Raw genomic sequence first — 27865 nt, 5'->3', positions numbered from 1 at the left:
GCACAAATTAGCGGCTAGCACAAATTACGCGCTGCCATGAGTCAGAAGATTGCGCCTAACACAACTTTAGACCCAAAAACAGAGCATTGATTCTACAAGTAGAGGGGACCGAACGACAAAGCAAAAACGTTTACTAGAAGCTAGCGTCGACTACTAGAGCACGCTCCTGGTGATCCTGGTTCTCTAGGCCGTCCTGCGCCGTGGGAACCTTTTGCGGCCGTGGCCGGCGGAGCTACGTTGTGCTTGTGGTGTCAGTTGACACCAATGGCTTGCTGCAATCTCTTTGTAAAATAGTAAAACATATCATCCATTTATAAGAAATGACACCAATCAAATGAAGCTGACACTTCCTCTGTGCTAGCTCCGCCGCTTGGCCAAAGAAAATGGTACACTACGTACTACGGAGTACAAGTTCCTGATTGCTCGATATTTCGCCTAGCCTCGATGTTTTGAGATGCCAGTGATTTTTTTTTAAGTATGCCGGTGATCGATGTTTGTCGATAGAGATCCAAGCAGAATCACACGCTCTTTTCTCATCACTCAGATATTATCTGAGACGCTTACGGGTCAGTTTTCTACTGAGCTAGAAAAATGGAGAACCAGACAAACCATCTCATGCTTTCCTTCCAGTATACTACTAGTACGTGGCTGTTCCTATTCCTGCCAAAGAGACCGTGAAGTCACTGTCAGAAGGATAGGCTCCATCATGCCAAACCCGTAGTAGAGTACACGTACGCCGCTGCACACGTAGTACTTGCTCCCTAGAATCAACTGGACGATAGGCAGCAGAGGCTCGAAACCGATCGATGGAGACCAGCAACCAAACACGTACGATTTGCCGCGTAACCTGTTGCACTCACCGACACTTTCCTTGGCACGTGCCTCCCTGAAAGAACTCATGAAAAAAAATGAGATGAGATGAGCAATGTCCGGTTGATCGACTGGAGCGTGCATGCACTCCACGTACGTGAGATTACAACGGCAACACTATACAAGCAACAAGTGATAGACTGATGTTGCTGTAGCTGGCTGGTGTTCTTCAGGAATCATCACATGCCTGATGGCCAAAATAGAACCATCACCTGTCTGTTCTGTGTACCAGGGGTAACAAAACGACAGCAAACTCTAGTACAGGCCCAGCTGCCGACGGAAATCATCGCACTTGGACATTGTTCAGAACTCATCGAATGATATATTCACTGGTTGGTCCATTATAAGATATCCACTATATGCATGCCAGACAAAATTAGGAATTAACAAGTGACAACGCTGTCTTTAGCGAATGCTGCTTGTTCACTAGAGACGACAAGCGCCCCAAGTCTACAACTGTGAGCCTACTACATAATTTATCAGATGGGAGCAGAGGGATCCAGCTTTTGTTTTCAGGAAGTATAGGCATCTGGCAGGTTGAACTCCGAAAGAGGCATCTTGCCTCGGATCATTACGCCGGCGTTCGGCATTATATGCCAGTGGAGAACCAGCTGAACTTTCCTCCCTCGTAAGCTGCTTCCCTGGTTGACAGGAAATGCATCTCGTAAAGATAAATAATAATACAGGACTGCATGTAATGTCAAAAAAATCGGGGCAACACACGATGGATCTTTACCTGGTCAATCAGAGGATACTTGCTCTTCACCTCCACTTGCAGTTTCGCATGGTCTTTGTCAGGTACTATACGGTCCCATAATGAAACCTGTCAAACAGAATAAAAGTAAGATCAGCACAGATTGATCACCCCTGCAGTTTTAGTTGGTCAGCTTCATGATATTTCAACCCAAGAGCTTGAGAATCCCTTGTTTGGAACAGCTCCAAACCTAAGCCACTCTTTGTGGCAAGATGCAAGGGCTAACTGTTTATCTGAAGTCTAAACATCTTTCATGGATTTAATCCTTCTGCATGTTTTCACTAAATATAAGAAGAGTTTACTACCTCTGCTCCAATTATATGGCACGATTTAAGTTTATATTTTGACTATAAACACAAGATGACAGCCCAGGTAAAAGGAGCTTTCTCATCAAAGGTAACAAAAGCTTCCTGAAAAGTACAGATACTAGCAGAAAGTATCTGATGACCAGGATCAAATATGAATACGAGCATACCTGGTTCAGGGCATTCTTTGCGTTTTCATACTCAGCGGTCAGGAAGACAAAAACCTGATAAGAAAAATTAAGTTACTAGCTGCTTATAACGCGAACTGGACCTAGCTAATATCTAACAGTGTTATCTGAAAACATATGTAGAGTAGTACTGATACGAACTGTATTATCTAATCAAATATTTTCAACATTATAAGCCAGTGGCATGCAGTGGTTTGTCAAGACCACCTAACAATAGCATTGTACTAGTGCCAGTGGCTTCATTTCTGAATTGTGCATATCAATAATAAGTACATTAACATGTTCTGCTAAAAAGTCTCTCAAGTCATTGGCTTGTCTACTAACGATCAAGGATACTCTATATTATGCATCGGAGGGAGTACTTGTGATAAACATCTATTATATCGTTTGCCACGCCCACAGAGAACATACTATTTAGCATTGCACATTCTACTGAAATGTAATATCACCTGCTTTGTGTTCCATGTGAATAGTGATTCCAAATCTGCAGATACATTGAAGGTCAATGTCACCTGTCATGTTTTTTGTTAGAAATTTGTCAATGTCTCTACATGGGAAGTAACATGGTACATGTACAAGATTCAGTAATGATAGTAACGGTATCTGTGGAACATAAAGGCAGCCTAACAAATGTGCAGATTAGTAGCTGCAAAAAAATATTACTCTGTACTGATATTTATACAAGATGACCCTGTTCAAGGTATATAGTGAAACAATGTTAACTTGAAAACATAAATATGTATATCATGTTGAAGAGCTATAGCTTAAGCCACTGGAAAGGTTTTCAACTGGCGTAGAATATATTTCTTGGCTGCAGCCTAACAGAATTTTTATCGAAGAGAAATCATGTTTACTGTTAATTTAATCTAGAAAATTTCTGTTATTGAAAGCAAACTATATTGTAGCACAGAATGGAATAAACTTTATTGCAGGTTTACAGATTCACCTACGTAACTGAAGCGTTACTCACAGTGGAATTTGATCTGCTTAAGGAGAAAAGGGAGGGATAAACAACAGAACATATCTAGTATGTTACTAAAAAGAGAATGTTGTAACAAAATGAAGATAGTGACATCTTGATCTATTTCACAAGTAAATGCTCTTAATCAGCAACTGGGAGACCTTACATATTTGATGGAAAACTATCTGAAACTTGAGTAAAAAAGGTAGAGTAAGTATGCAAACCTTGTCGTTCCCATTAATCTGTTTGTGGAACCGGTTTATCTTCGTAACCTACAAGCACGAGGGAACGAATAAGCAAGTTCCCCTGTAAAATTATTGCGTTCGTTTAGACAGTACTCTCATAAATGAACAATTTTTACCATGACCAAAAGCATATAAACTAAAGAATCGAACTTTTTACAACTAAAAGACACTAGATCGATGAGCCATCGTCGAAATGTCTAATCAATGCAAAAAATGGCACTATCCTGCAAGTAACTGCATCTCCACAGATCAACAGATTCACCCACGACCCCAGAACCGCTCAAATCCCACCAGTTCACCACACCAACAGAACCCTTAATCCCTATCGAGATTTGTCAGCTAACTGTGAAAATTCCGCATTGCTTCTAACAGTATTAGCACAGATCACATAACAGATTTACGCATCGCAAAATCATGTCAACAGGTGAAGTTTCGCGATTTCAAGGGTTTGAGTGCGGGCTGCTCAGAAAGAAGAGAGAAGAGGGACAGACGCGTACATGGGCTTGAGCTTGGACGGCAGGGACGTGGAAGGCGTCGAGAGCGGAGGCGGCGACGCAGGCGGCGAGGAGGAGGAGGGTGGCCGTCGTCGCCGCGGCCAGCAGCCTCTGCGTCCAGGAGTGCATCGCTCGAGTTCTTTTTTTCCTTCTCTTTTTGGCTGTTTTTCTTTTCTTTTTCCCCACCGGAGAGCAAAGGGTTTATTTGACCATCGAACGGTGGTGAGTCACGTATAAGTGCTCTGACGGCCGTCCGATTGGAAAACCACTGTGGTTGAAACTGCTGTCAGGCCACGTGTTTCCGGAGATATGATTGGGCCACGTGTTCTGTTCCTCACAGAAAAGAAATCAACGCCATTTCCAGGGAAGGAATAAAAGCCAGTGTCCCCTATTCTTAAGCCATGTTAGAAATTGCACAACAACATCATCAAGACATTTTTGAAATTTTGTGCAATCCCGTTGTGTTTCTTAGTCATGGTTTTGTATTTTCGTTTGGGAATATTGAAAAACTGCCTCAAGAAAATAGGCTAGAAATACTTTGCGCAACCTATAAAAACATGTATATTTTGGGGAAAAATCTTATGATTTTCATATCGAAGGTTCAAGTTCAAAACTAGGGCTGAGTGGAAAAATGGTCAGGGGCTATTTCTGCGCCAATTTTTTTTTTTGAATAACCCTGTTCCGTGCATATTTTTCATCTTTGTTGGTTCGTCCACTTCACACCCTCCCCTTCAATAAACCCTAGGCGACACTCGTGAGAGATTGTTACAAACAAGGTTTAAATTTTGACGAAATTTTGGTGGGCACCAAAATATTAGTCATTCAGTAAAAGTAACGGTCTAGCTACAATTTGAGCCGGCGTAAAATAGCTTGCGTAAACTTGCTCTGTCCTACAATCCAGTATATTGTTGTTCTTTTTGAGTGAGACCCGAGTAATTAACCTGTGTAATTTGTGCTGGACATTTATGTTTTGCTACAATTTTGATGGAATTTGAAACACCAACATCCAAAATAGTTTCTGAAATTCAGGTCATTTCTGTACCGATTTTTTTGTCGAAAACAAAATTTTGTACACAACAAAATTTTAAACCTTAGTTAAACAATATTTTGCTGCGACAATGTCATAATCTGCCGTCGAAGGGATAGCCGAAGCACACAATTTTCGGGGGTTATTACCAGTGGCTAAGAAGCAGCTGTTTAGTGAGTTTCCAAGAGCTCTGACAGTAGGTTCAGATAGCATTTTGCTCTGGAAAGTGAGAACTTCCGACAGCACTATTCCTCGATACTTCATCCCGGCGAAATACGTGCACGAGGTAACCAAAAATATCGTGGGTCAATTCTGAAGATTTACCTGGCCTGAATGGGAATATAAATCATCATCTAGTGGCACCTCCAGCACACCAGGACCGCACTAGCAAGCGGGAGCATCAGGTGCCCTCCTTTTCAGCGATCTCAACACAAAAGGTTTTCAGGCAATCGCATCTCCAAATCTGAAGATCCATCTCGCCGCCGGCCGGGTTGACATTCACGCCACGCTCAGGCAGAAAGCCGCAAGAAACACAGCATCCCCTGTCGTGCATCAGCCTAGCACGTACCAGTCCTTTTGTCCCAAAAGCAAAGCACACTGCATCCGCATCTCGGTGAGTCTGGAGTGTACTGGTGTGGAGTCTGGAGTGAAAGCAAAGCAACCACTCGGCCACCTACTCTCCGCCTGACAAACCCGGGTCAAACAAAGATCAACTCAATCACTCATCAGAGATTCACGAGAGGAAGAGGTGGCCACTGGCCAGTGAGCCAGCGAGTGAGGTGACAGACATACAGACAGACACGGCGTGCTCCGTCCATACAACCTCGGCCACGAACAAGAATCATTGATTCTCCACGAGCAATAAAAGAACGGGTAAAAAACCGCCAATAATGTCACCCACGGCCCCATTCTTCGTCCAACTTGGCTGGTTGGCTCCCAAAATTTGCGTTGTGTTTGACCGAGGGGTGAGCACAGGACCCCATATGTCATCACTCATCAGTGTCTCACACAGCACAGGCTATCTGCTCAGGGGCACCACGTGACGGCGACCTCCGCTGGACCCTGCGCAGCAGACAGGGCCTGCCGCGGCTGCTGCTGCTCTGAGGAAAACGTTGAGGAAACGGGCGGAGTTTACCATGCCGACGACTGGCAGCTAGCGCTGTCCTGTCCTGGCAGAAGAAAGAAATCGCGTTGCCCGTGGCAGCTCAGGGAGCTGTAGCTAGTCGTGTGCTAGCTCTTGTTCTTTACCTTGCATCGATCGATCGACCTGTTCTGTTCTTTTTTACACCACACGCGTTGTACGGCTTCGGACTTATCTTCTGCCAGGGTTTCGTCGTCGTCTGATTAGCACGTACGTACACTCGTGATTTCGATGCCTTTGCCTCCGTCTTCACCGTACGTAACAATCGACACCAGCACAAGTTCACCACGGCTTCCGAGTTTTGACCGCCTCTCTCTTCTTTCACATCCATCAGCTGGATAGTAGTGCTCCGTATTATATATATATGAACGGCTGTGCTCTGTCGTGCAAAGTTATGTTCGGGACTTGGACTATCCAGCGACTTGTTGTGGAGTTTTGTAATGGCATTTGACTCGGGATGATGTCGCTGGGGATGGGGACTGTCTACTGGCCCGGGAACACCACGAGCCCCGTCGTCTGCCCGTGCGTTGTCATGGATCCGAAATCCATTGCCGGCGTCAAACCTTGGATCCGAGAGATGATCCCATTCAAGGCCACAACAATAACTGTACGTTGCTCCACCATGCCAGCGCAGCTAGCACTCTTGGGAGCCCGTCCCCGTACAAGTGTACAACACGTACGTACTGTGGAATGTCACAGTTGCACGACCTGATCAAATCCTTTTGACGAGTGATCGAATCGATCCATCGGCCGTGCGACCGAGGCGATGGATCGAACTGCCGTGCCGTGGGAGTCGGGTCGCCATCAATAAACAGCCCCAGCTGGGATCAAGGGGGTGATTGATGGATCAGTCGAAGAAGATTCAACGAAGCTAGCTCTATGTCCGGGCAATAACCCTGTTTGTTCCAACACGCAACGTGCGCTACCAAAGCATCTGCCGCCGTCACTAGCTACTATACGTATTCTTGGCAGCGGCGGCAGTTGCGGCACGCACCAGCAAGTGTGCCATGCAACCATACGTCGTGTGAGCTCGAGTGGACAGTGTGGCTAGTGTTGACTAGTAGTCCGACGGCGACGGGCTCGGATCGCACGAACTAGAAGAGGCGTACGGTGAGCTGCCTGTCGAGCGCCTCTCGTTTCCATCTCCATCCCCGGCACGTGGATAATTCCCTCCACAGCCTATTCTCCTAGGAAATTCCGTTAACAGATCTCAGCCAGAAAATCTGCCAAAAAAGAAAAGAAGAACGACTTATCTTTCCACACCTATTGTAGATGCCTTTTAGAGTGGGACAACAACAACTTGTTCTGCCGATCGATCGCCCTGTCCATCAGGCCAAGAAACGGACAGGCGGCCGGCACGCTCTCCTTCTCCCGATTATACATGTTGACGTGGGTTGAGTTGACAAGTCGTCAATTGCGACTGGTGCATCGATTGACTAGTTTTACATAACACACTCCATCTACTAACATAGTGTGTGTACCAGGGAGAAACCTATATGCGTGCGCCGCACGCAAAAACGGCGAGGAACGGCTGCTGACGGCCGACACACCAGCTGGGCTACCTGCGGCGATCGAGCAAAAATCTGTTGCAAAGCACGCAAGTCAAGATCACGGCCACGAAGGCAAAGGCAAAACGAGTGCTTTACGTATGGAGGAGGAGGCCGCAGGCGGGACAACACACACCCCTGGTGGCGCGCGCCCTTTCCACGTAGCACTTGCGCCATACCGTACCAGAGCGGCCGCCGTGCCGTGCCCATGCCATATGCTGACGTCCTTCAGAGAGCCGGGCTCGCTCGCTCAGTCCGCACTCCACGCCGGCCGGTCAGTGCAAACGCAGAGGAAACCCCCGCAAACTCGAGATAATGTCGTGCTGTGCCGAAAAGCTTTGTGTGGAAAAAGAGAAGCTCAACAACAACAGAAAGAGGCGGCATGGATGGACGGGACGGCCGGCGCACAATGGCACATGCGAGACGCCCGCGTGCCGTCCACGTCTCGGCGGGCGCGGCCGGGCCGGTCCCAGAATAGATTTGCCACACACAGCATTATCACCAATCGACACGCCCCATTCTATCCCCAGAGTACCGTGAGAGATCGGATAGGGATAGCCACGCCACTGTACGTGCATCCCTTCGTGTTACATAACACGTCCCGCTCCCTTTCCGTCCCCGGCTAGCGTCCAACGCCCCGACCCGACGGCCAAAAAGCCAAAGCCGGAGAAGCTCATCACCCACGGGCCACTGAACGGGGGTTTCTAATCGGCATCGGGACGAAGAACCAGAAACCTTATCCCCGCGAAGAAGCACACGCCACCACACAAACACACACGCACCTCTTGGCTTCCTCTTTGCGCCGCGTGCGGAGCCAAAACAAAAGGCGCCCACGGAGAGAGCGACGAGACAGAGCAAACCGTACCTTGTGACTAAAAACGCCGTGGTGGGGGGACACACACAAGTAACAGCAGCAGCAAAAAATTTGTCTGTCCGTCGTCGTCCCTCTCCGGCGTTAGACAGGAGGCCAGGAAGGCACCTCGGAAGCGACAAGGGCGCGGCGAGCTATCACGCAGGCACTGTGTGGGCCGGCCGGGGGATACGGCGCCTAGTCATCAACATCACCAGCCGTCTCACAAACAAGATAGATACATCCTCCCTCCAGTACACACACACACTCACTCCACTCCACTTGTCCTGCACGACCTCGAGAGCTTTTATACAAGGTTTATACTTGTACCAGAACACATCACTGGCAATACAATAGTGGAGTAGTACCCACGCCCGTGCACGGTGCATCGCCCGTCCCGGTGCTGCCGCTCGACGATAAAACAAAAGAGCTCTAGCCGAAGAAGCCTCGTCGCCTATCGAGCGTATCGGATCTAGCTACGCTACGCATTTCTTTAACTCCCGCACGGCACGATCTCGCCATAATAGCAACGCCCAAGATTTGCAACAGGATGCATATCCATGGAGGAATAGTCAAACGTACACCATACACTCGGTACTGTAATGTCTCACAAATGCATCCCATTTCTGCATACAAACGAGGCGTAGTCAAACCAATACTATAATCTCTCGCAAATGCATCCCGTTTATGCATAAAAAGTGAGCCGTAGTCAAAGTACTAACAAAACTGAGCTTGCTGTCACCAGTTCTGGAATCTCAATATTACATTGCATTGCATTCTAGAACAACAAGACACTCACCATCACAGTAGGATAAACATACAGACGACAATAAGACACTCATCAGGACAGTAGGATATAAACATAAAGATGACAGGATTTCCTCATTAGGAAGAGGGATCATCTCAAGACCAGGAAATGCAATGCAATGTTAACGCGAACTTATTGTTTCTATTTCACGATAGCAGCAACTAGCACCAAGACTTGTCTTGAGCTACAATGTCTTAGGACAAAACATAGACCAGGATACTAACATTCAGAAAACATAACATAACCACGGCTATAACTTATGACAATGTAATTAACCCTATCAAAAATACTGCTCTCTCAACGCTAAATGTAATGTGCCTGCTCGGAGACTTGGGGAAGAACAGGAACTTCTTGGGCACGAGCAGGTTGGGTTTGCTCGGGGAAAAACCCAAGAGGATCCCCTCCTCCTTCTCCCAGTGCACACAATACACCCATCACACCAACATCAATAGCTTCAAACCTTCTTAATTCACACGCAGAAGTCGACGGTCTGCAGAAACTCGTCCATGCCCCTGCCAAAGTCGACGCCGGGCATCTCCAGGAAGTCGTCGTCGATGTCGTCCAGGTCGATGTCGAGCTCGAGGTCCTCATCCGCAAAATCTCCCAGCAGCAGGTCCTGTTCGCCATCCAAGTAAGCCGGCGCTTCGGAGACATCCAAAGCATCGAGCCCCGCACGGAAGTCCATCGGGTCAATGTCCGGCAGCTGAAGCCCACGCAAGAGGTCCTGGTAGAACTCTGGGTCATCAGGCAGCTGACCAGCCTCGGTGGACGCCATGGTGGGGATTGGAGTCGGCTCAGGCGACAGGGCCTCGGCCGCTGCTGGCTTAGTTGCTTCCAGGACAGAGGACGGCGACGGGTGGGCGAATGGCGCAGCCGAGGTGGAGGACGACGAAGAGGCCGTCGGCGTGGAGGTGGCCGAAGCAGCAGGTGAGGCCAAAGCCTCACCACGGCGGCGACGCTTCTCCTCGATGAAGCTCCGGGAGGCGGCCTGATACGCGACGGAGGCCGCCGCAGCAGTGTCGAAGGTGCCAAGCCACACCCTCTTGCCGGAGAACGGGTTGCGGATCTCAGCCGCCCATTTGCCCCACTTGCGGAGGCGTACCCCACGGTAGCTCTCAGCGTTCATGCTGCTGGCGCAGGTAGCAGCAGCCGCGGTGGCCGTCAGAGTGACCGGCTTCGCGACCGGCTTTGGAGGGGCCTTGCCAAGGTACACCTCATAGCAGCGCTTGGAAGAAGCGGCAGGGGCAGCCTCCTCATCATCATCAGTGTCCGAGTCCGTCGCGTAGGGGTCGTCGTACAGGACACGGACGCGGCGCCTGGGCGGCAGAGCAGACGGCGCCGGCTGGGGCGGCGGCGGCGGTTGCGGCTTGAAGAAGGCCGCAGAGGGTTTAACACCAAAGCCCGACAGCATCTTGGTCTTGGGCTTCTTCTTGGCCAGCGCCTTCCTGAGGCGAATCTGGTGCTGGCTCAACGGGGCCATAGCTCTCCTTTCTCCTTCTAAGACTGCCGGAAACAACTCTAGAAATCTCTCACTAAAAATTGCCAAAACTGAAGGGGGAAAATCTCTAAAAGGGGGGAACTTTTTCTCTCTTGGGTGCAAAAATTTGACGGAGCCAAGAACGAATCACTGGAAATCCGTCAGTCTCCTCGACAGAAGCCACACGGCCTTATGTGGAGGAATCCGGAATACTTGACCCCGAACCCGTCCCTGCAAACAACAACAACAACAAACGGAACAAGAATCCATCAAAACCCCATGAAAAACCCAACGGGAACCTCCCAGATCTGGGCTCCCCGAGCGAGAAATCCGGGGCAGAACATCACAGGACAACAAAAAAAGGAAACAAATTAACGGGGCAGGAGGCGAGAACTCAACGGACCTGAGCATCGACGAGGACTTGTTCCAGCCGTGGAGCCCCTGGTGCATAGATCGGGGGGTGCAGGCGAGGACGGCGGCGTGGAGTAGGACGGCGACGGCGAAGAGCACGGCTACCACCAGATCGGCGAAGGGGCAAGAAGACATATACGAGAGGGGGCGGGGTCTCGCCTCTCGGTCTTCTCCTCCTTCCCCTTGTACGGCGGCGCGCGTCGTCGTCGCCTCCGGCCTCCCTCGAAGCTCGCTAAAACCCCGACCCAAAGCGGCGAGAGGAGCAAAAGGGGTTGGGCTGGTCTCCTCCTCCGATATTTAATCCCCTTCCTCTGCACGGGGAAGTTGCCATCCCCAGCAACCCCTCACGCCGTCCACGAAAACCCGTCCCACTGACAAGGGGGACCCACAACAAACCAGGACCCACATGTCAGAGTAGCAAGGTTGCGAGCAGAAAAAAAGGGAGAATGGAACGGCTGAGATGCTGGCGCTTTACGTACCACAGATGGGAGGTTAATTCCTCTTACTGTCAGCGTGACAGCTGGGACCAGCAGATGAACCGGGTCCACTTGTCAGCTTGAAACACGTACCTCCACAGGTAAACCACTGTACTACTCGGCAGTCTGGAAAGCGCGAGCTGGCATTTGGCAGGCATGCGTACCATGGACTTGGTCCCACATGTCAGTGAGGCGGGGGAGGTTTTAGCATGGCTTTGTACGGAGCGATAGGGGGAATGGGCGACGGGGGATAAATGCTTCACCTACACGACTGCCTACCACCGTCGTACAGATCCAATGACATGCGGGCCCTCGGTACAATCTCACCAACTGAATCGAAGCTGAACAGTGGCCAGATCTAGCGATGGCGGTTTTACCCGTCGGAGGAAAGGATCGGCGGTCTTGTGGTTGAGATTTCTTGGGGTGCTCTTGACCGCGCAATTCTAAGGGCAGTTAGTTTTTTTCTGTCAAATTATTTTGAACACAAGCATGAGTATTTCAATAATCAAAGTTGCATATCTACGCAATGAGCCATCACACTACTATGAAATACCAAAACAGCGTGATGCTAACACTAGTGTGATTTGAGTTAAGACCAAAAGGAGGAGCTATTCGAGCCGCTCTCGAAACAACAAACTAGCTTAATCGCCATGCTGGACAATAGGTGGAATAAAATGGTGTACGTGTCATAAGATTGAATTGTGTGTAAATGCGATTAGATATTAATGAAAACATAGCATGAGAAGGATAAACTTCATAACTTGGTCGAGAAACGCCCAGATAGCTTGGCAGCACGGGAAAAACGACTCTATGAAAGAAAAAATTATGTGTTCTAAAAAAAACACAATTACATTGTGAATAAATGCAATCAAATGATAAAACAACCGAGCCTCCGGAGGATGAGTTGTCCAGACAGCTATGAGAACGCACGACTAGCTTGAGCAAGACTGATTAGATGGAAGAAACCACTTCATATGTCACAGAAATGACAAAATTTAACCGAGCATACAACCATAGAAGGGTGAGCTGCAGGCGACTATGGAAACATTCATAGAATTGTGGCATCCATGTAAAATTTTACAAATTTCAATTGTGAGTAAGTGAACTAAAATGGCAACGGCTGCAACCATGTAAAATGAGTGGTATAAAAGACTATAGATTTTTCGAGAATAGATAGAGAGGAAGGCGATAAAAACTAAGATGTGGTCAAAGTAACGGAACGTGAAAAATGTGAGATGTACAAACGAGTACTGAAATGCTCGTCCGCCTTGACTGACAAGCAGAGGTGAAAGGAGGGAGACATGGAAAAAATATTTTTCATATCCAGTAAATGGGCTTAAATGGCTTATTTACCAAATTCCCATTTTCACTCGATACGTTGCCATGTATCTAGTATATAGTTTTTCCTGTGACGATTTGTTGTTGCAAAATCCGAGGAACAAGACTTAGTGACTTACCATATAGGTTTTGTTGCCCACCGATTTCCAAACTCTCTTCATCGTGTCTCGCAGCGTCTATGCATTTTCTTAATAATCATAAGGATAAAAAAAAATCTGGGAAAGCAGAAGGATTATAATATGATACGATCCATGAACGCCGGTGCAGTTTCTGTTCTTTGGGCCAGATTTATCGCAAGGATACCCATTATTACGCGTCTATTTCTTCTTCTTCTTCCTTGGAACCTTACTTTCCTTCCGGAAATAAATAGAGTGTTTAGGAAACCGTAATTACAGATTGTAAACTTGAGAGTTACGAATACTTGTGATCCCCTCACAATTCTGGGGCGTAATTAGCGGAGTACTTACTCCCATTATGCTCTTACCATAATTTTCACGAGAGATATCTTCCATTGTGCTTATACATGAAGGAATTTAATCAAGATATTTTCCACCGTGCTTATACAAGATAACAAAAGGGATTTAATCATGGTATTCTTGTACAGTAGTGCACTAGGACTCGTGGTGAGATGGACCTACGCCTTGTAAACTTTGCTGCAGCTGGCACGGCGAGATGCGTGCCGGCGTGGGCTGCTTGCTGCTGATGGGCGGCAGCAAGGAGACTCCTGCCACGTAGGCGCAGGCTTACTCCGGCCGTACTCGTGCTGGTCCCACATGGAAGTCCTTGTCGGTAGGTGCGCACCGAATTGACTACTCCTGCTCGTCGCTTTCCTCTTTCTTTTCTCTCCTTTTTTGCGCCCTTCTCGAGGCGTGCGTGCGTGCCGTCCCGACGAGAGCCGGCCGGCACGTGAGAGCCGCGTGCAAGGTTTATTAAACCCCGTTGCAAGCTGGAGCACGACCAGGAGAGCATTCGGAGCACACTGTAGAGTGTGAGCACTTAGTTATACAGGAGTTTTTTTATGACAGATTTTTTTCGCGGCGAACAGAACAGGCATCAGCGTGGGGCACGCACGGGCAAAACAAAGCAAAGCAAGGCAAAGGCAGACAGCCTCCGTTTGTGCGCACACGGCGTTGGCAGGAGGCCGCATGCGCGCCACGTGATAGGGGATGCTCTTGTACGTACGTACGTACGTGCACAAAGATTTTTCAACGCTGGCACGCAAGATTTCGGGCTGGATTTCCTTATTCGTCGCTCAGCCGCTCGTATGGACAGTGTGTGAAGGATTCACATACATACGGACCGTGGAGATCTGCTGCGGAATCGGAGTGAGATGAGGATCAAACGAATTGAAGGTGTAGAAAACCTACTTACGCTGCGGTTTGTTTCAACTAACTAACCTACGCGGACCAAGCTAAAGTAGTTACCGTTAGTTGACACGGTGGTGGTAAAACGGGCCAGTAAAATCGCTGGAGGTCCTGTTTGACTTCGTAAAAGACAAATCCCGATGCTCTTCACGTGGCAGCACGTGAGCGGGACTCGCATGGGATGCCATACACGAGCTCGTGTGCCCGGGTGAAAACTCAAATTTACTCGGATATGGCAACAAGTGTAGTTTGGCATCGAGAGAAAATCACGTGGATTAAACTATATCAAGATGCTATTCAGTTTTAACTCACTTATGTCGGTCCTCTCAAAGAAATTACTAGTTTCGTTGTGAAAAATGATGTCTTGTCCACCTTGATGTAAATTTAAAGTTCTGAAGCTGAACGTGAAGTCTGCATAGTTTCATTCTTGAGGACTCGTTCTTGGCAGAAATCGATTTTTTTGGTACCAAAAGAAAACATGGGCTGATATTATGGACCAAGAATCACACAGAATCGAGGATGGACCAAACATGGGCTGACAAGAACAGAAATAACGGAACAAGGAAAAGTTAAGATCAAAACATGGGCCGGCTGGCAGCTGAAATGAACTAAAGCAAACCAAGAAGTTTTTTTTTCGAGGGGAAGAAAACCAAGAAGTTGAGAACATAAAGCTGGCCAGTTCTTAACGGGCCACGTAGTGTCACTTTCAGGATCTGTGGTCACGGGCCATCGACACGTGATAGTGCTACGTGCACAGAACCATGTGAGCCCAAATTCTGTGGCCCTACCAGTCTTTATGCCGTGGGCCTTTATCGAATTCTAGTGGCCCAATGGGGTAACCCGAGAATGCAATTAAATAAACGGTCTTATATGTTTTAGAACAGATTAGCTGTATTCCACTTCAGACTATACACACTAACACTAACATTATCAACTGCAGGTCTGCTAAAAAAAAATCCTGTACAGACTACAGTACTGCACTAAAGAAATTTAACCGCAGGATGTAGTACTAAAAGAAAGTTAACGGTTTTCAGCTGCAGACTGCACTAAAAAAATTAACTGCAGGCTGCAGTACCATTTGAGCCTTTAATGAAAGGCACCGACCTGTTTGTCAGCAATTCAGCAAACGATATGCTGGGAATTTATCGCAGCCGGCCGGACACAGTGTCTGCAATTACCACTCCTTCCCTGAAGCGGCATCGGGGGCACGCAACGCATGCCGTTCGTTATTATCACGGAGCAGTTAGATATTTCTGCATATCGTTTCATTGCACCGCGTAGTACAGTACGTGTCAAAGGACAGACGGCACGGATAAAAGCTGATGCTCGGAAATCCAGCACCTAAAACGAGAGGAACCCAATTAGGAAGCAGATCAAGGCTCGGCTGAGGTACTGTGAGACAGACAGAGGACCTGAAGGAAAGGAAAGGTGGTGCGGCAGGAGTGTTGGATCGGCGGTTCAATTCGGATCCAACCACCGCTCCATGTGCCTCCATCGGCAGCACGCAGCTCTCACTGCCACGCACGCACGCGTGGACCGGCCAGCTTAGTTAAAAGGCGTAACTAACGAACCACCAGCAGCAGTTCTCGAGGTCTCTGACCCACGAAAACGAACGCAGATGCAGATTCAGATCTTCCTTCAGTTAACCAACCTGCACCTAGCCATGCGTCCGTCCATAGTACATTATTGCCGTCTTTCCCCCTCCACGGTTACTTGCGTTTGCAAACTCCGGCACACGGCCGGCCGGTCGGTCGCACGGGACGCACGCCACGTGACTGACCGATCGCCCATCCATCTGTGATCGATCTAACCACCATCTCCAACTGACCATGTCGGCTGCCGGCATGACCAGTATCGCCACTTTACTGCCTCGTCGTCAGTTGTCACTGGGCAGAACTCGTGCCCTTCTTCAGCTGCTCTGAGACCAAACCGACGGAGCCAGAGCACGGCAAAACTCGCCTCTCATGCGAGAGCGACCGGACGAAGCAAATAATTAGCGCATCATGCACACTTGCTACATTGTAAACGAACACTAGCAGCCTGGGAGCATCTGAATATCATTGGGGTGCATTTTCCAGAGAGTTTCGGTTGGTTGAGCAGCGGCCGTGAACAACGTCCATTGATGAGTTTCGGTCCGGTGGGTGCCGACTGCCGACGGGTGGGGCTCGCACGCACACGGCTAGTAGTACAATTGTACAAATGGATCGGATCGGCAGCACATGCGCAAGTTGTGGGGAGAAAGAACCAAACCATCTCCCCCTCCGGGGCCTCCACCGCTTCCTTTATTCAGACTAGCTCTTCCCTTTTTCTTTTCTCTCTCCTTTTTTCTCACAGATGAGATCATCATTCCGACTGGCAGCGAAAGTTGGCCGGCACCCAGGCGTAATTTCGGTTACTACATATTCCGAAGCCAGCGCTAGCTAGGTCTGTTCCGTTTCCACGAGGGGGCAAAAAAAAGAGACTCTTTATGCGTGTCGTGTGGCTATTCTGAACTCGGCTTTTGTACTTACCCGGAAGCGGTCGCGCCCTCCAAGGCAAACAATACGCTCGCTCCTAGCAGTTCCCGTCTCGACCGCCCAAATCCCCTGCTCCAGAGATAAACGTATGTAGAGAATTTAAGGATTTTGCAACATGTAGTAAGAGAGGAGTACTTTATAGAAAAGAAAAACATGTAAGAGAGAGGTCGAGATATTTTTAAAATTCATTCATCTGAGCACCATATATACCCCTCGTACAACTTGCAAATACCGTCGAATTATTGTACGAAAAGACATGGACCTGTCGTGGGCGGGAGAGGGAGGGGACAAGCAATCACGTCATGTGCAAGGTTTCCAAATGCAAAGAATAAGAAGGGGGAAATATAATATCCGTGGTTTCACGCTGTCGTCTGTCGTGTTAACTTATGAGATTTTTTTTTTCAATTACCCATTGACAAGTTCGGCCGTCCAGCAGCTTCCCTGAGGAAAACAACGTGAAATTATTGTACTCCTAGGTTTACCTGCTCTGGCAAACGCTTTCACAGATCACTTTAACGTTCCCACAAGAGTTTCGTGACTGATATTGAGTTTTTTCTTCTTGCGTCTTCGGAAGACGGCAACTTTAGTTTACAGGTCAACCATGCCGGCCAGAATTATCCACTCTCCTTCCTTGGGTTTTTTCCAAGTATAAACGCTGGACAATTGCCTGCCTTTCTTTTTTAAAAGTGATATTATGAGAGGAGCACTAGAAGGTTCCGATTTCCTGTTCATTTGGGTGGACGGTTGAATCACACATGTTTTATTTTCTTTCTTTTCTTTTTTCCATTTCGATGTCATGTCGTTAGGTCAACGTCCAACGTGCATCCACCGTATCGTTTTAAACATTTCCCATCCACGCTAAATCTGGAATCTAATTTTGACCAGTAGTATTAGCACAACCTTTTAGCGCCATATCATTTTACAGCTTCCAATAATTTATCTTGGTTGCTCAGCATATCTTAAAACTGAAAATACGGAGCAACTCCTGAGAATTTTTTTCTCTGGTTTTTTTGAAGGATGCAGGCCTTTTTTTTTCTCGCTCTTCATGACATGATCCAAGTAACCTTTTTCCAGGTTTCTTCCACATTTTTTTTTGCCTTCTAGAAACTTTACATCCAAGGTTAAAAAAAGGGTAACGCTAAGGTTAGCCAGAGGTAAAAACGAACAAACAGCTAACACAGAGATCAGACGGCGGGCATGGTGTTCTCATAACGCAGGATCTCGAGATCCGACGGCCCAAAGTTGGCCTCGGCGAACTCGAACCCAAAGAGCCCGGCGTCGAAGCCGTCGTCGCCCCACTCGGCGGCGGCCGCGGCGGCCGCCGCAGCGGCCTCCGGCGAGGACGTGACGCCGGCTCCTCCGTCGATGTCGTCCTCGAAGCCCCAGATCTGCTCCCCGAACCCGGCGAGATCGCCGGCGCCGGCGTCGGAGGAGGAGTCGGAGCCGCCGCCGGCCGCGGGCGGCAGGCCGAGCTCGTCGTCGGAGGCCTCTAGCAGGAACCCGAGCTCCGGCTGCGGCGCCGTGGCCAGCGCCTCCAGGTCCGGGAACTCGCCCGCGGATATCTCGATCTCCTCCTCCAGGCTCCGCATGACGGACGCCAGGTCCGCCCCGGGCGCCGCCGCGTCCGCGTCGTCCTCCAGCATGTCCAGCAGGTCCTCCGGCCGGATCCTCTTGGCCTCCGCGGCCTCCACAGACGCCGCCCGCTCGCCGTCGGCTTCCCTCGCCCTCTTGTTGCTCAACGAAGAAGAAGAAGAGGAGGAGGAGCTCGCCATGGCGAACCTAAATTTAATCTCCTTTATTTTTCCCTGGCGCTATTCCTCCCTTGGTGGTGGGTGCTATACGGCTCTATACGCAGAGAGCACCGAGAGATGACGCGAGAGAGAAACGCAACGCGAAGCTCAGCTCGTGGGATTGTGGGAAAGAAAGAGTAGGCAAGAAAAAGCAAGGGGGTGATGAGTTGGGCAGCGACGCCGAGCTTGGGGCCGGGGTTATATAGCGTTGGCCGAGGTGGGTAACGGTGCGAGACGCGCATTCTCCCGGGGGGTTTCCCGCAAAAGTAACAAAGAAGAAACAAACAGCGGGCGCGGGATCGGTTCGGTTGGGTCAGGGCTGCGGCGCGGCGCGGATCTGGCACGACGCTCCATGTGGGTGTGCGTGCCGCTCACTTTAATTTTTTTGCTATATTCTAAATCGCCCGATTCTGTATTCGGGGGAGAGCGTGGGGAGCGTCGTGCCATCTGGAAGACTGGCCGGTAAGCGAGCGTGGCGATGTGCGTCGCGTCTGGCAAGCGCGCGTGTGGTGTGGGGCATGGGGCGATTTGTCGTTGGGTTCGGGTGGATCAGGCCGCGTGTTTGAACGGCCACGGGCTAAACTTGACTTGCTGATATTTCTAGAGGGCGCCAGCCACCGGATTTGCGAGGAAAAGAAGGCTAATCTATCTGTTATCTGGATGAATGGATGGGTGGGTTTTGGTTAGTGGTGGTGGTGGTGGCCTTTTGAACGTGCCTGGTTTTAGATTTAGGACGGGAGGGGAGTCTTTTTGGGATCTGGCTCTATTTTATCGTGGGGTTCGGGAATTGCCCAATAAGTCAGTGCTTGACTCTCCGTTTTTTAGTAGAATAAATAATAGCAGAATACAGCTAATTTATTCGTGTTCGGGATTGAATTGCCCAATAAGTGAGTGTTTGACTCTCCGTTCTTTAGTTTTATTTACTCCGTATTATTCTTTTATCTCTTATTCTACTAAAAAATAGTAGCATGGTGCAGAGTCAAGATCTACCCATGTCTTAGTACATGTGCTCGGGATTTCGAATATGTTTAGTTTGGCCAGTGATTTAGCTACGTCCATGTCTTAATGGAAGCTTGCTCCATCTAAAGAAAAAGGCACAGCCCCTTTGTGAGGAAGGGATGCGATTATTGGACGCGTGTTTGTTTTGGTATTCGACTCGACGATGGAGCTAGGGAGAAAAATTGAGAGTAGCCTCGGTGATACTGCTAAATTGGATGAGTAACAAAGACCATTCATGGTGAAATTTTAACTCCATATAGCCTTTACAATGGATCAGCCACTGATCCATGTATCGCATTGGAAAAAAGAGCATAAGTGGAAGAACAAAAGGGAATGGTGTTATAATCATGAACAAGATGGTAATCAGCCAGACCCTTCGAATTTAGACACTGTCGTTTGATTAAGATGACAAAGACAAACGTCGCAAAAGAAAGAAGGCAATGTGATGATAGTGAGATGCTAAAGTCGGAGCGACAATGAAAATAGAAGAAATCATATCGGTGGGAACTAAAAAGAGGTAAGGCGGGGCCATACGGTCGCGTGAAAAGTACAACTCTTAATAAATTCTTACTTTTTTGCAGCTAATAAACTCTGATTCTATGATTTTCATCGTGATCAATAAAAGCCTAACCGATAAGTTTTTCTAGGTAACAAAGCGTCGACGTACAATACACATCAACCAAATACCTAAAAAGCGAAAGAACAGTACGCTTTTGTGCTCGCCACAGCATCAATTGCGTATAAAGTACAACTCTTAATAAACTCTGATTTTTATTGCAAGTAATAAACTCTGATAATGATTTTCATTGTGATCAATAAAAGCCCACCCGATAAGTTTTTATAGGTAACAAAGCTTCAGCGTACAATACGCATCGACCCAATGCCTAAAAAGCGAAAGAACAGTTCGCTTTGTGCTCACCACGGCATCAGCTGCGTATAACACCTAACTAAAAACGCATATCTTGTTTTTCCTTGTTCCGTCAACCATCATCCAATAAATTTTCTCCATAGCCGATTCGACACCCCGTACGTAGTACGATGGGCCACAGCTGCTTGGGAAGAACTTGGATGTTGGATGGGAGAGAGAGAGCCAAACCCAACAACCTCTTATTCGGTAGAGCCACGCTCCCAAGAAAAGCACCAAGCATGTGACTCCAACCGTTGCAAGCATCCGCGGAAAACCGAACAACCCCAGGGCCCTGGACGCAAACATTAAAGGGCCACCACGAACGAATAGACCTGCGTACCACGCCTTCTTTTTCGAAACAGATTTATTCCGGGGATTCACAAGATAGAGGGGTCGCTTTTGATGAGGGGCATAAGCGTAAAAGCAAAGGAGCGTGGAGTTCCGGGCTCTGGGGCCATCCGTCACGGGCATGTTGCCTTTTTCCGCGATTTCCATTTATTTCCCCGAAATAAATTCGATTCTAAAGTCCGCTATCCGCTGCGCTTCACGCCCGGGCCTGCAAGCGTTTGGAGTCCGCGAGCCGAGCTCAGCCGAGCCGATAGTGATCTTTCTCCAATACAGGCTGGTAAGCTCGGCTAGCTGTGGGCCGGTGGCTGGGTTAGCCAGCCGGCTCTCGTGTCTCCTTGTGAATTCACAATTAGCCGTTTGATGTTGTTTTTACCGTTTAATCTTTGCGGTTGGACATTTCAACGGCAGGCTTGGTGATTCACACTTAGCCATGCCAGCTCCGCGATTACAACAGCAGACACATATATTAGTACTCTTTCAGACACCACGTAAGGCTGCAAACTTTCTGACCTGGTTTAGAACAAGGCATTTCTACTAGGTGCCGGAATTGTGCGTCCATGTTCGTTTTAAAAAAGAGCACTCCTACTTTATCTGGTCGCGTAAAGGCATCGAGACTAATCTTCTGGACATTGTTTTGCACGTCAATGCGTGTTCGGGCCTTTGCAAGGACGTCGTCAGCGGACTGGCAACCAAACATGCATGGACTCGGTATAGCATTGCGGATTCCAAGTCGCTTTGTGCCGCCACCACGTCAAGACACAGTTTCATCTTTATTTATTTTTCTTCCTCGGCGGCTTTCTTTCCCTTTGTCCGGAGAAAGTAGGAGGAGAAGCAGACAGCTTTTGCTAGTGACTTGTTTGTGGAGACATCCAACCAAATGCAAGTAATTAAACTTGGATTAATTAGGGTCTAACCCCAGCTGTGCGGCACCAAGTACGGTCAGAGGTTAGTACTGATCGAATCGACCGCAACCCGGGATCCCTTGACTGACCTGAGAAAAATGCTTGATTTTCTTTTCCGTCGAGACTTTTTGAGAAACTAGAGGTTCATTGTATTGACTTATCAAGCACGTCCTAGAGCCTTAACCAGTCTATCGAGATTTATGCCTTTTGATGACCAAACCGAGTCGTTCTTTGAAGAGTGCGCTTTAACCATTTTGTTCTAGAAAAAACTAGTCCAAATTCCGGTTTGGCTTCCTTTCCCCGTAGGTAAGCAGCCACGGTTTATCGATCGCGGTGGCTTGTTTGCTATGCCAGGTCAACCACACGTATGACGTATCACCTGTGCACACCGCAACCGATCGCTTTCCCGTGTGGCGCGGTGCAAATCCATTTACGTTGATAGATACAGATACTGCGTAAGTCAAGTCTAGGACCCAGAATATACATATGGAATCTTCACACCATGGAAGAAACGAATCAAAGCAACCGGATTGATCGAACGCGGGCACGCAAGCCTAGCTAGGGATCCAAACGCGATCCTGCAAAAGTCCAGGGAAAAGAGATCGCTGTCGACCGTTTGTTCCCGCCCGGATGCGGCGCGTTTCGGGCAACTTGGACGTGACGTGTTCCCCTGTAGCAGCTCTCCGGATCGATCCGCAGGGCAAAAGGAACCAACGAGCCGGGTCTCACGGCGAGCCACGAGCCGATCTGGGCCTTCTCTTTTGTCACCACGTGTCGGCCCACCCATTCTCGTCTCGCGCCGCGGCATCCTGTGAACGGATGGATGGATCACGCGCGCCAAAACCAGGGACGCGAGGTAGTAGTGGCGGCAGATGTACCACGCCACGCAGAGGCCGGGGAGCCCCACCTGCATGCATGCATGCATGCTCCTGCCATGTGGCCCCCGAACGGGCCCACACGTGCCGCCTGCTGTCCGAGTGGCCATTCCGGAGCTTGGCGACGAGGCGCCTGGGGGTTTCGGCCCGGCAACGGGGGCCTGGCCAGGTTCATCCGTCGTCCTGCCTCTGCCTCTCCACGCACGGTCGCTGCCCGTACAGTTGTTAATCTATTCTGCAACATGGCCTTGTCGGGCCGTCCATATGCTACGACAGCTTGCACGAGCCCATGACGCGACGACGACGTGGCGTGGCTTTAATTAGTACCGCTAATTATGCTGAGAGGTTGAGGAGGAGGAGTGAACCACAACAAGACTAGATTAATGGGCAGCAGTTTAATACTACTACTGGTGGTGGTAATGGCGATTCGTGGTACTACTCGTAGTCGGTGGAGTAGCCAAACAAGGGAGGAATCAGGCGAGGTCCACGTGAACCGGACGCAGGGAAGGAGGGAGGCACCTTTCGCGGGCGCATTAAACAAGGAAACGGGCAGCGGGTCGTACGCCACGCTACGGGTGAGGGGGGTATTCTCGTCATTTCGAGGTGGTGGCCCTCGTAGTAGAGGACGAGGTGCACGTGGGATCGCCACACACCCCTGTTGACTCGAAACCACTGAAACTGGGCCCTGCTCACACGTGTTCCCCACATGTCAGTGTGCGGTGTGACTACGGAGAGCCGTTGCTTATCGTTTGGTTCGCGGGTGGAGGAGGATAGAAGGCGTCGTCGTGCACGTCCACGTCATTCCCCGTGGATGGGAGCCCGGATCACAAGATGATGTGCGACGTGAGATCTTCTCTCGTTTTCTGTTTTCTTTATTTATTTCGTTGGTTTTATTTATTTATTTATGCGCGACTTGGAGCCAAGGCATCGACGTCGCAGCCGTCTCCGTCGACAAGTTCTCGAGTCCCCCGGTACACTGCTCCCCATGTTTTCCTCCTTTTTCCCTGCATCTGAATTTAAAAAATAGATCTTTCTTTTCCTAAGCCTCCTGCTTTTGTACTACTTAGTTGAGTCGAGGCTTCTTGTTGCGTCTGCGTGTTCCCCGCTGTCGTCGCTCGTCGGCAGTTTCTTGGTTCCAAGCTTGTCTTATCACCGAAATGCTCGCTCTCTTTTAAAAAAGAAGCAGTGTTGCTTTCTATTTTCTGCACTCACAAACACCCGGCCCTGTCCAACACGCTGCTTACTCTGTTCCTTCTCCGGACGGCACCTCTCCGTGTTCCTTCCACGATGTTGAGTGGTTCAAGAGTAAATTTACTCCTCGCCGGTACGGCACACGGGCACAGCTCCTCCCACTTGGCCATCTGGAATCCAATGCGCACGGCCATTCGATGCCAACGCAAGCACGGCGCACACGCGCTCTCGTCCGAAAGCCGGACCAGGCTGCGAAGCGAGAACGACTCGTCACCGGCTCTGCAATTTGCAGCCCAAAGAAAGAATGGAATGAAAAGGAAGAAGCGCATCTTCTCTTTGCCAGGAACGAGGAGCATAATTATTTGGGAGCAAGACTGTCTAGCAGTACTCATCCTAGTAGACACGGTCCATATATATTCGCCCATCGGCGTCATCTCCAGAGATTCCATCTCGCGCGGCACGCAGGCAGCTGCAAAGCAAAGCAAATCAAAGCGTGTTCTGTTCTTATTTTAGAGATCGAGATGAATGATTCATAGGAGTAGCGCGAATAGAAACGGGAATGCATGCCATGGGTGCAGTTGTGGTGCCAAAGGCACAGGTAGGACATGCGGCTCGTATGACTCCATCGCCTCGGCTGATCAAGTGCTGCAATCGTCGTGTGGATGGAGTGCTGTACGGAGACAGACAAAAGATTCAGAGATACGAACATCGAAATTAACCAGAGAGTAGCGCTTATTAAAACACCGACCGCTGTCTGTCTCGATCTTCCGTCTGGAAGCAAGTTCTCGATGCAGCAGCAGCGGTAGTAGTTGCACGGAGTGATCGGAAGCTTTGTCATTCATGGCGAATGGCGTCGTTTGCTTTCAAACTGGAACAGATATCCATCAAGAGAAGAGCAGCAGCATCAGATAATGTTCGGTCGAGACCTTGTCAGATACGCACCGCTGGCATTAACTAGCCGCGCCTGATGATGATGAAGACGGCAGAAATTACACGGATCAGAAGTGCTGTGCGTGGTTCATTTGGGAAGATATCCCGCCGGACGCCGGTGGCCTTGTCATTTGTACCTGGGTGCTTAAAGCTACGTCTGAATGGACTAAAAAATTTATTCCTTATTTCCAATTATAAGTTCATTTGTGTGCACGGGCAAAAACATAGACGGTGGGTCAGTCTGGCATGACTTGGCACTCCTTTCCTTTCTCTATATACGATATTGCAGGTTCATATATGATTATTATTTTTCAAACTGAGGAGTGTGTTTTTAATAGGCAAGTCAAATGGCCACGCAATTATATTGGTGTTCAATTTCCTATTATCCACGCCATTGTTCCGTGTTTATCCAGCATGGCTGCAAACCTGACGGTTGCTTTCAGTGACATGGCAATCATAGTAGTACCAGTTTGCAATTTCATAATGCTAAATTTTCTTTCCGTTCGACCGCTGGCCTATAGTTTGACGAAATTATCTACAAACCTGGTCAATAGATTGACGCGGATACATAACATTCTTATTTTCTTTTTCCCAAGGACCTTGTAGTTTGTAACCACCTCGTCAATGTCACTATTTCTTTTCCATTTCAAAGCCACACGCATGTGTTTAAATTTAAACCTATCATCTTTTTAAAGAAGTCGGATACAGAGTCCCAGTCGCACGAGGCGCTGGTAATTTGGTTCTACGACATCTGCTATTCAGAAAAAATAACCTACTAGTAAAATGAAACAGAGGGAGTATCTATTCTTACGTTCTTGAAAAATATATTTCTTCTTTGACTCGTTTTTATCTCTTGCCGAGGCCGGAGGACACCGCCTCCTTCATGTGAAAAATCAGGAAATCAGATGAGTCGTTGCTCCAGCAAAATCTAGCCTATGCATGGTCCTTCAAAATGCCTGCACACATACACATGTGCAGAAAAGCACGTCTTATTCACGGTCTATTCAAGCGATGATGCCCAAAGCATTGAAACAAAAAATGCAAAAATAATGCACCCATCTCTTTCGTGAATAAAAGTCGCAGTGCTCCTTCCAACTTTCCAAGTCACCACGTTCCGCTCGATCGATCCATCCATCGGTCGCGTGCGTGCGCCTGAACGAGCAGCCATCAAGTCGTACTCGTACGCGTCCACATACTACTCCATCACTGCAGCTGTGCAAGGAAATGAAAACAAGTCGTGGCATCGGTTTTATCAGGAGAACGTAAATCCCACGTCGACAGCTTCATCTCCTCGATCTATAGTTACCACAAACGTCACCTCGCGTTCCAGAGAGAAAAGACTCATCGATTGATTACAAGCTGTGAATACATATATGCTGCTAGGGGTCAGAATCGAGAGGGTCATTTTTCAGGCTTTAATTAATTTCAGCATCTTTTGTGTAGCTAGACATGATATTCCTCGTCTTCCTTTTCCCCCGTCTTTGATACGATCGCTCACACGCGAAAATTAGGCCCGGGAATTCGCCCCCTCCGTTTGTCTGAAGCCGGAGATGCGCATCTGCTCCGGTAATGTCTGCCGCGTTTTCCTGCTCCAATAATTCAAGCCACTGACGTGGACTGCAGGCTCCGAGCTTTCGCTAGTGCTCTAGATATATCAGGCAAAGGATAGCAAGGTACGTGTTGGCACTCGTGGAAGAAAGACAAAGCTCGGGTAGCTGCTAGCTCTATCTATCTATCTATCAGGCAGGCAAGTGGAGATTTTTCCGACCGGAAACTGATCGGCCGGCGTGGATTGATGCGGTAAAAGCGCATGCAATCATGCTGCGTGCGCGTCTGGGGATAACTCGAATAAGAGGAAAAAAGTGTTTTACTAGTGCTGTGGAAAAGTGTATCCGGTGACGAAACGGGAGCACTGAAACACAAGGAGAAGTAGTAAAAGGCAGACAGATTAATTAAAGAGAAGGTCTCAGAGGATAGATAATTTAAAGTCAGGTATTGTTTGAGTGGATTAGTCATGATGTATGTATATTGGCCAAGCTGATGTCTGATCTTGAACGAAAAAGTTTGCGGATAAAGTCTGTGTATATATGCAATTATTCAGTGATCAGCACTGACAGCAAAAGAAGAACTTTCTAGGGCCTGAACAATCTTAGCTTATCTCTTTACTTCGACAGGAATAAAGTCTTGTACATATGCTTCAAAAGGAAGCCTCCGGTTTTCCGAATAGGACGGATACCTGCACAACCTACTAGTTCTATTTTTTGTTCGTACTGATTGCTCTAGAGATCGATGCCATGTTTATGCTAATCAAACAACGCACAAGGGGAATTTGATCAGCATCATAGTTTATCAATAAAAAATTTCTGACTTCGAATCTTACCAAGGGAACCAAAGGCGCATATATGTCTATTCATTTGAGCCTCATCAAGCCAAGAACGGCTCTAAACATTCGAGATCAAGTGTTGAGATCTTTGTTACGATAAAGAAGATGGATCCTGTTCTTTTGTCTGGACCCCTGCTTTTGGTGTCCCAACAATCATGTCAAAACCGAAAAGAAGAAGAAAAAAAAGCAGTTGGCCCCAACAAACTGTCAATCGACAAAAGTTGGCCGCGGCGATTCGATCTATACCTAAGAAATTCTAGACTACTATGCTACTGCTAGTAGCAGCTATAGCTAAGCTTAGTGCTGGCGTGCCGTATGTACTCGAGCATGCAGCTTACGTGCAAGCCTGAGGCAAATCCGACCAGAGATTATGGGCGACTAGTAACTCACATAGGAGTGTAACACGACATGATTTCGGACCAGCCCACCCATCCGGCCTCTTCATCATCACGGACAGGCTGACACTTGATCGAAAACCCCTTGTTGTTGGTGTTGTTGTCGTCATTGATGCATTATGGGACCATTCCCTCCTTCCTTGATTTCTGCCGTCAAAAGCTAACAGATTGGCCGCCATGGTTGATTCATCAGTGCTAGCAGTACAAGTTGGCCACTCCAGTTGCCACCTGTAGCCGCCTTTGTTATCTCGTCCAGTCTTTAAATAAGATGAATAAAAATTCTCCAGTTCCCTTTCCCGTGAAACTAAATTACTAGTGCGTTGCTATGTTTCGTGAAATCTGAAAAAGTGAAAAGCTAGCCAGACAGACAACC

General features: G+C 48.5%; 4 protein-coding genes across 7 annotated transcripts; all 4 read right to left on the bottom strand.

The window, feature by feature from the left end:
* Positions 1-1169: 1169 nt before the first annotated feature.
* LOC100840522 (probable signal peptidase complex subunit 3) lies at positions 1170-4003 on the bottom strand. Its single transcript, XM_003567994.4, has 6 exons — positions 3821-4003; positions 3303-3350; positions 2567-2629; positions 2100-2153; positions 1607-1693; positions 1170-1511 (listed from the first exon to the last, which is right to left on the bottom strand). The coding sequence occupies exons 1-6, from the start codon at positions 3944-3946 to the stop codon at positions 1383-1385; spliced, it is 507 nt and encodes a 168-aa protein (XP_003568042.1). The 5' UTR covers positions 3947-4003; the 3' UTR covers positions 1170-1382.
* Positions 4004-9299: 5296 nt separating this feature from the next.
* Positions 9300-11338, bottom strand: LOC100835711 (dehydration-responsive element-binding protein 2D). Its single transcript, XM_003567978.3, has 2 exons — positions 11071-11338; positions 9300-10898 (listed from the first exon to the last, which is right to left on the bottom strand). The coding sequence occupies exon 2, from the start codon at positions 10668-10670 to the stop codon at positions 9660-9662; it is 1011 nt and encodes a 336-aa protein (XP_003568026.1). The 5' UTR covers positions 10671-10898; positions 11071-11338; the 3' UTR covers positions 9300-9659.
* Positions 11339-17662: 6324 nt separating this feature from the next.
* On the bottom strand, positions 17663-18759 carry LOC100834492. The gene has a single exon (XM_003567974.3). The coding sequence runs from the start codon at positions 18542-18544 to the stop codon at positions 17957-17959; it is 588 nt and encodes a 195-aa protein (XP_003568022.1). The 5' UTR covers positions 18545-18759; the 3' UTR covers positions 17663-17956.
* A 4685-nt stretch (positions 18760-23444) lies between these two features.
* LOC104582484 lies at positions 23445-24875 on the bottom strand. Of its 4 annotated transcripts, none has more exons than XM_024458360.1 (4): positions 24533-24875; positions 24352-24454; positions 24173-24253; positions 23445-24063 (listed from the first exon to the last, which is right to left on the bottom strand). In XM_024458360.1, exons 1-4 carry the CDS (start codon positions 24620-24622, stop codon positions 23834-23836), a joined length of 504 nt encoding a protein of 167 aa, XP_024314128.1. In that variant the 5' UTR covers positions 24623-24875; the 3' UTR covers positions 23445-23833. The 4 variants fall into 4 exon arrangements, with proteins under 4 accessions (XP_024314128.1, XP_024314126.1, XP_024314127.1 ...); XM_024458358.1 differs by having other exon boundaries at positions 23445-24253; positions 24533-24652; positions 24727-24875; XM_024458359.1 differs by having other exon boundaries at positions 23445-24253; positions 24533-24652; positions 24778-24871.
* Between the last annotated feature and the right edge of the window lie 2990 nt (positions 24876-27865).

This window comes from Brachypodium distachyon, chromosome 2, assembly GCF_000005505.3.
Source record: "Brachypodium distachyon strain Bd21 chromosome 2, Brachypodium_distachyon_v3.0, whole genome shotgun sequence".
Classification (NCBI taxonomy): domain Eukaryota; kingdom Viridiplantae; phylum Streptophyta; class Magnoliopsida; order Poales; family Poaceae; genus Brachypodium; species Brachypodium distachyon.
The sequence above is the reverse complement of the archived record's forward strand: the minus strand, read 5'-3'. Positions and strand labels throughout refer to the sequence as shown.

Bases quoted from the DNA above. Each gene is read 5' to 3' on its own strand.
- LOC100834492 (XM_003567974.3), bottom strand. From the start codon at position 18,544: ATGGCGAGCTCCTCCTCCTCTTCTTCTTCTTCGTTGAGCAACAAGAGG.
- LOC104582484 (XM_010232108.2), bottom strand. From the start codon at position 24,622: ATGACAAAGCTTCCGATCACTCCGTGCAACTACTACCGCTGCTGCTGC. The intron at 24,455-24,532 runs GTCGGTGTTTTA...GTCTCCGTACAG, and splicing joins GAAGATCGAGACAGACAGCG to CACTCCATCCACACGACGAT. The intron at 24,254-24,351 runs GCATGCATTCCC...TTTGCTTTGCAG, and splicing joins GCACCACAACTGCACCCATG to CTGCCTGCGTGCCGCGCGAG.
- LOC100840522 (XM_003567994.4), bottom strand. From the start codon at position 3,946: ATGCACTCCTGGACGCAGAGGCTGCTGGCCGCGGCGACGACGGCCACC. The intron at 3,351-3,820 runs GTACGCGTCTGT...TCGTGCTTGTAG, and splicing joins CCGTCCAAGCTCAAGCCCAT to GTTACGAAGATAAACCGGTT. The intron at 1,512-1,606 runs GTAAAGATCCAT...CCTGTCAACCAG, and splicing joins AGTATCCTCTGATTGACCAG to GGAAGCAGCTTACGAGGGAG.
- LOC100835711 (XM_003567978.3), bottom strand. From the start codon at position 10,670: ATGGCCCCGTTGAGCCAGCACCAGATTCGCCTCAGGAAGGCGCTGGCC.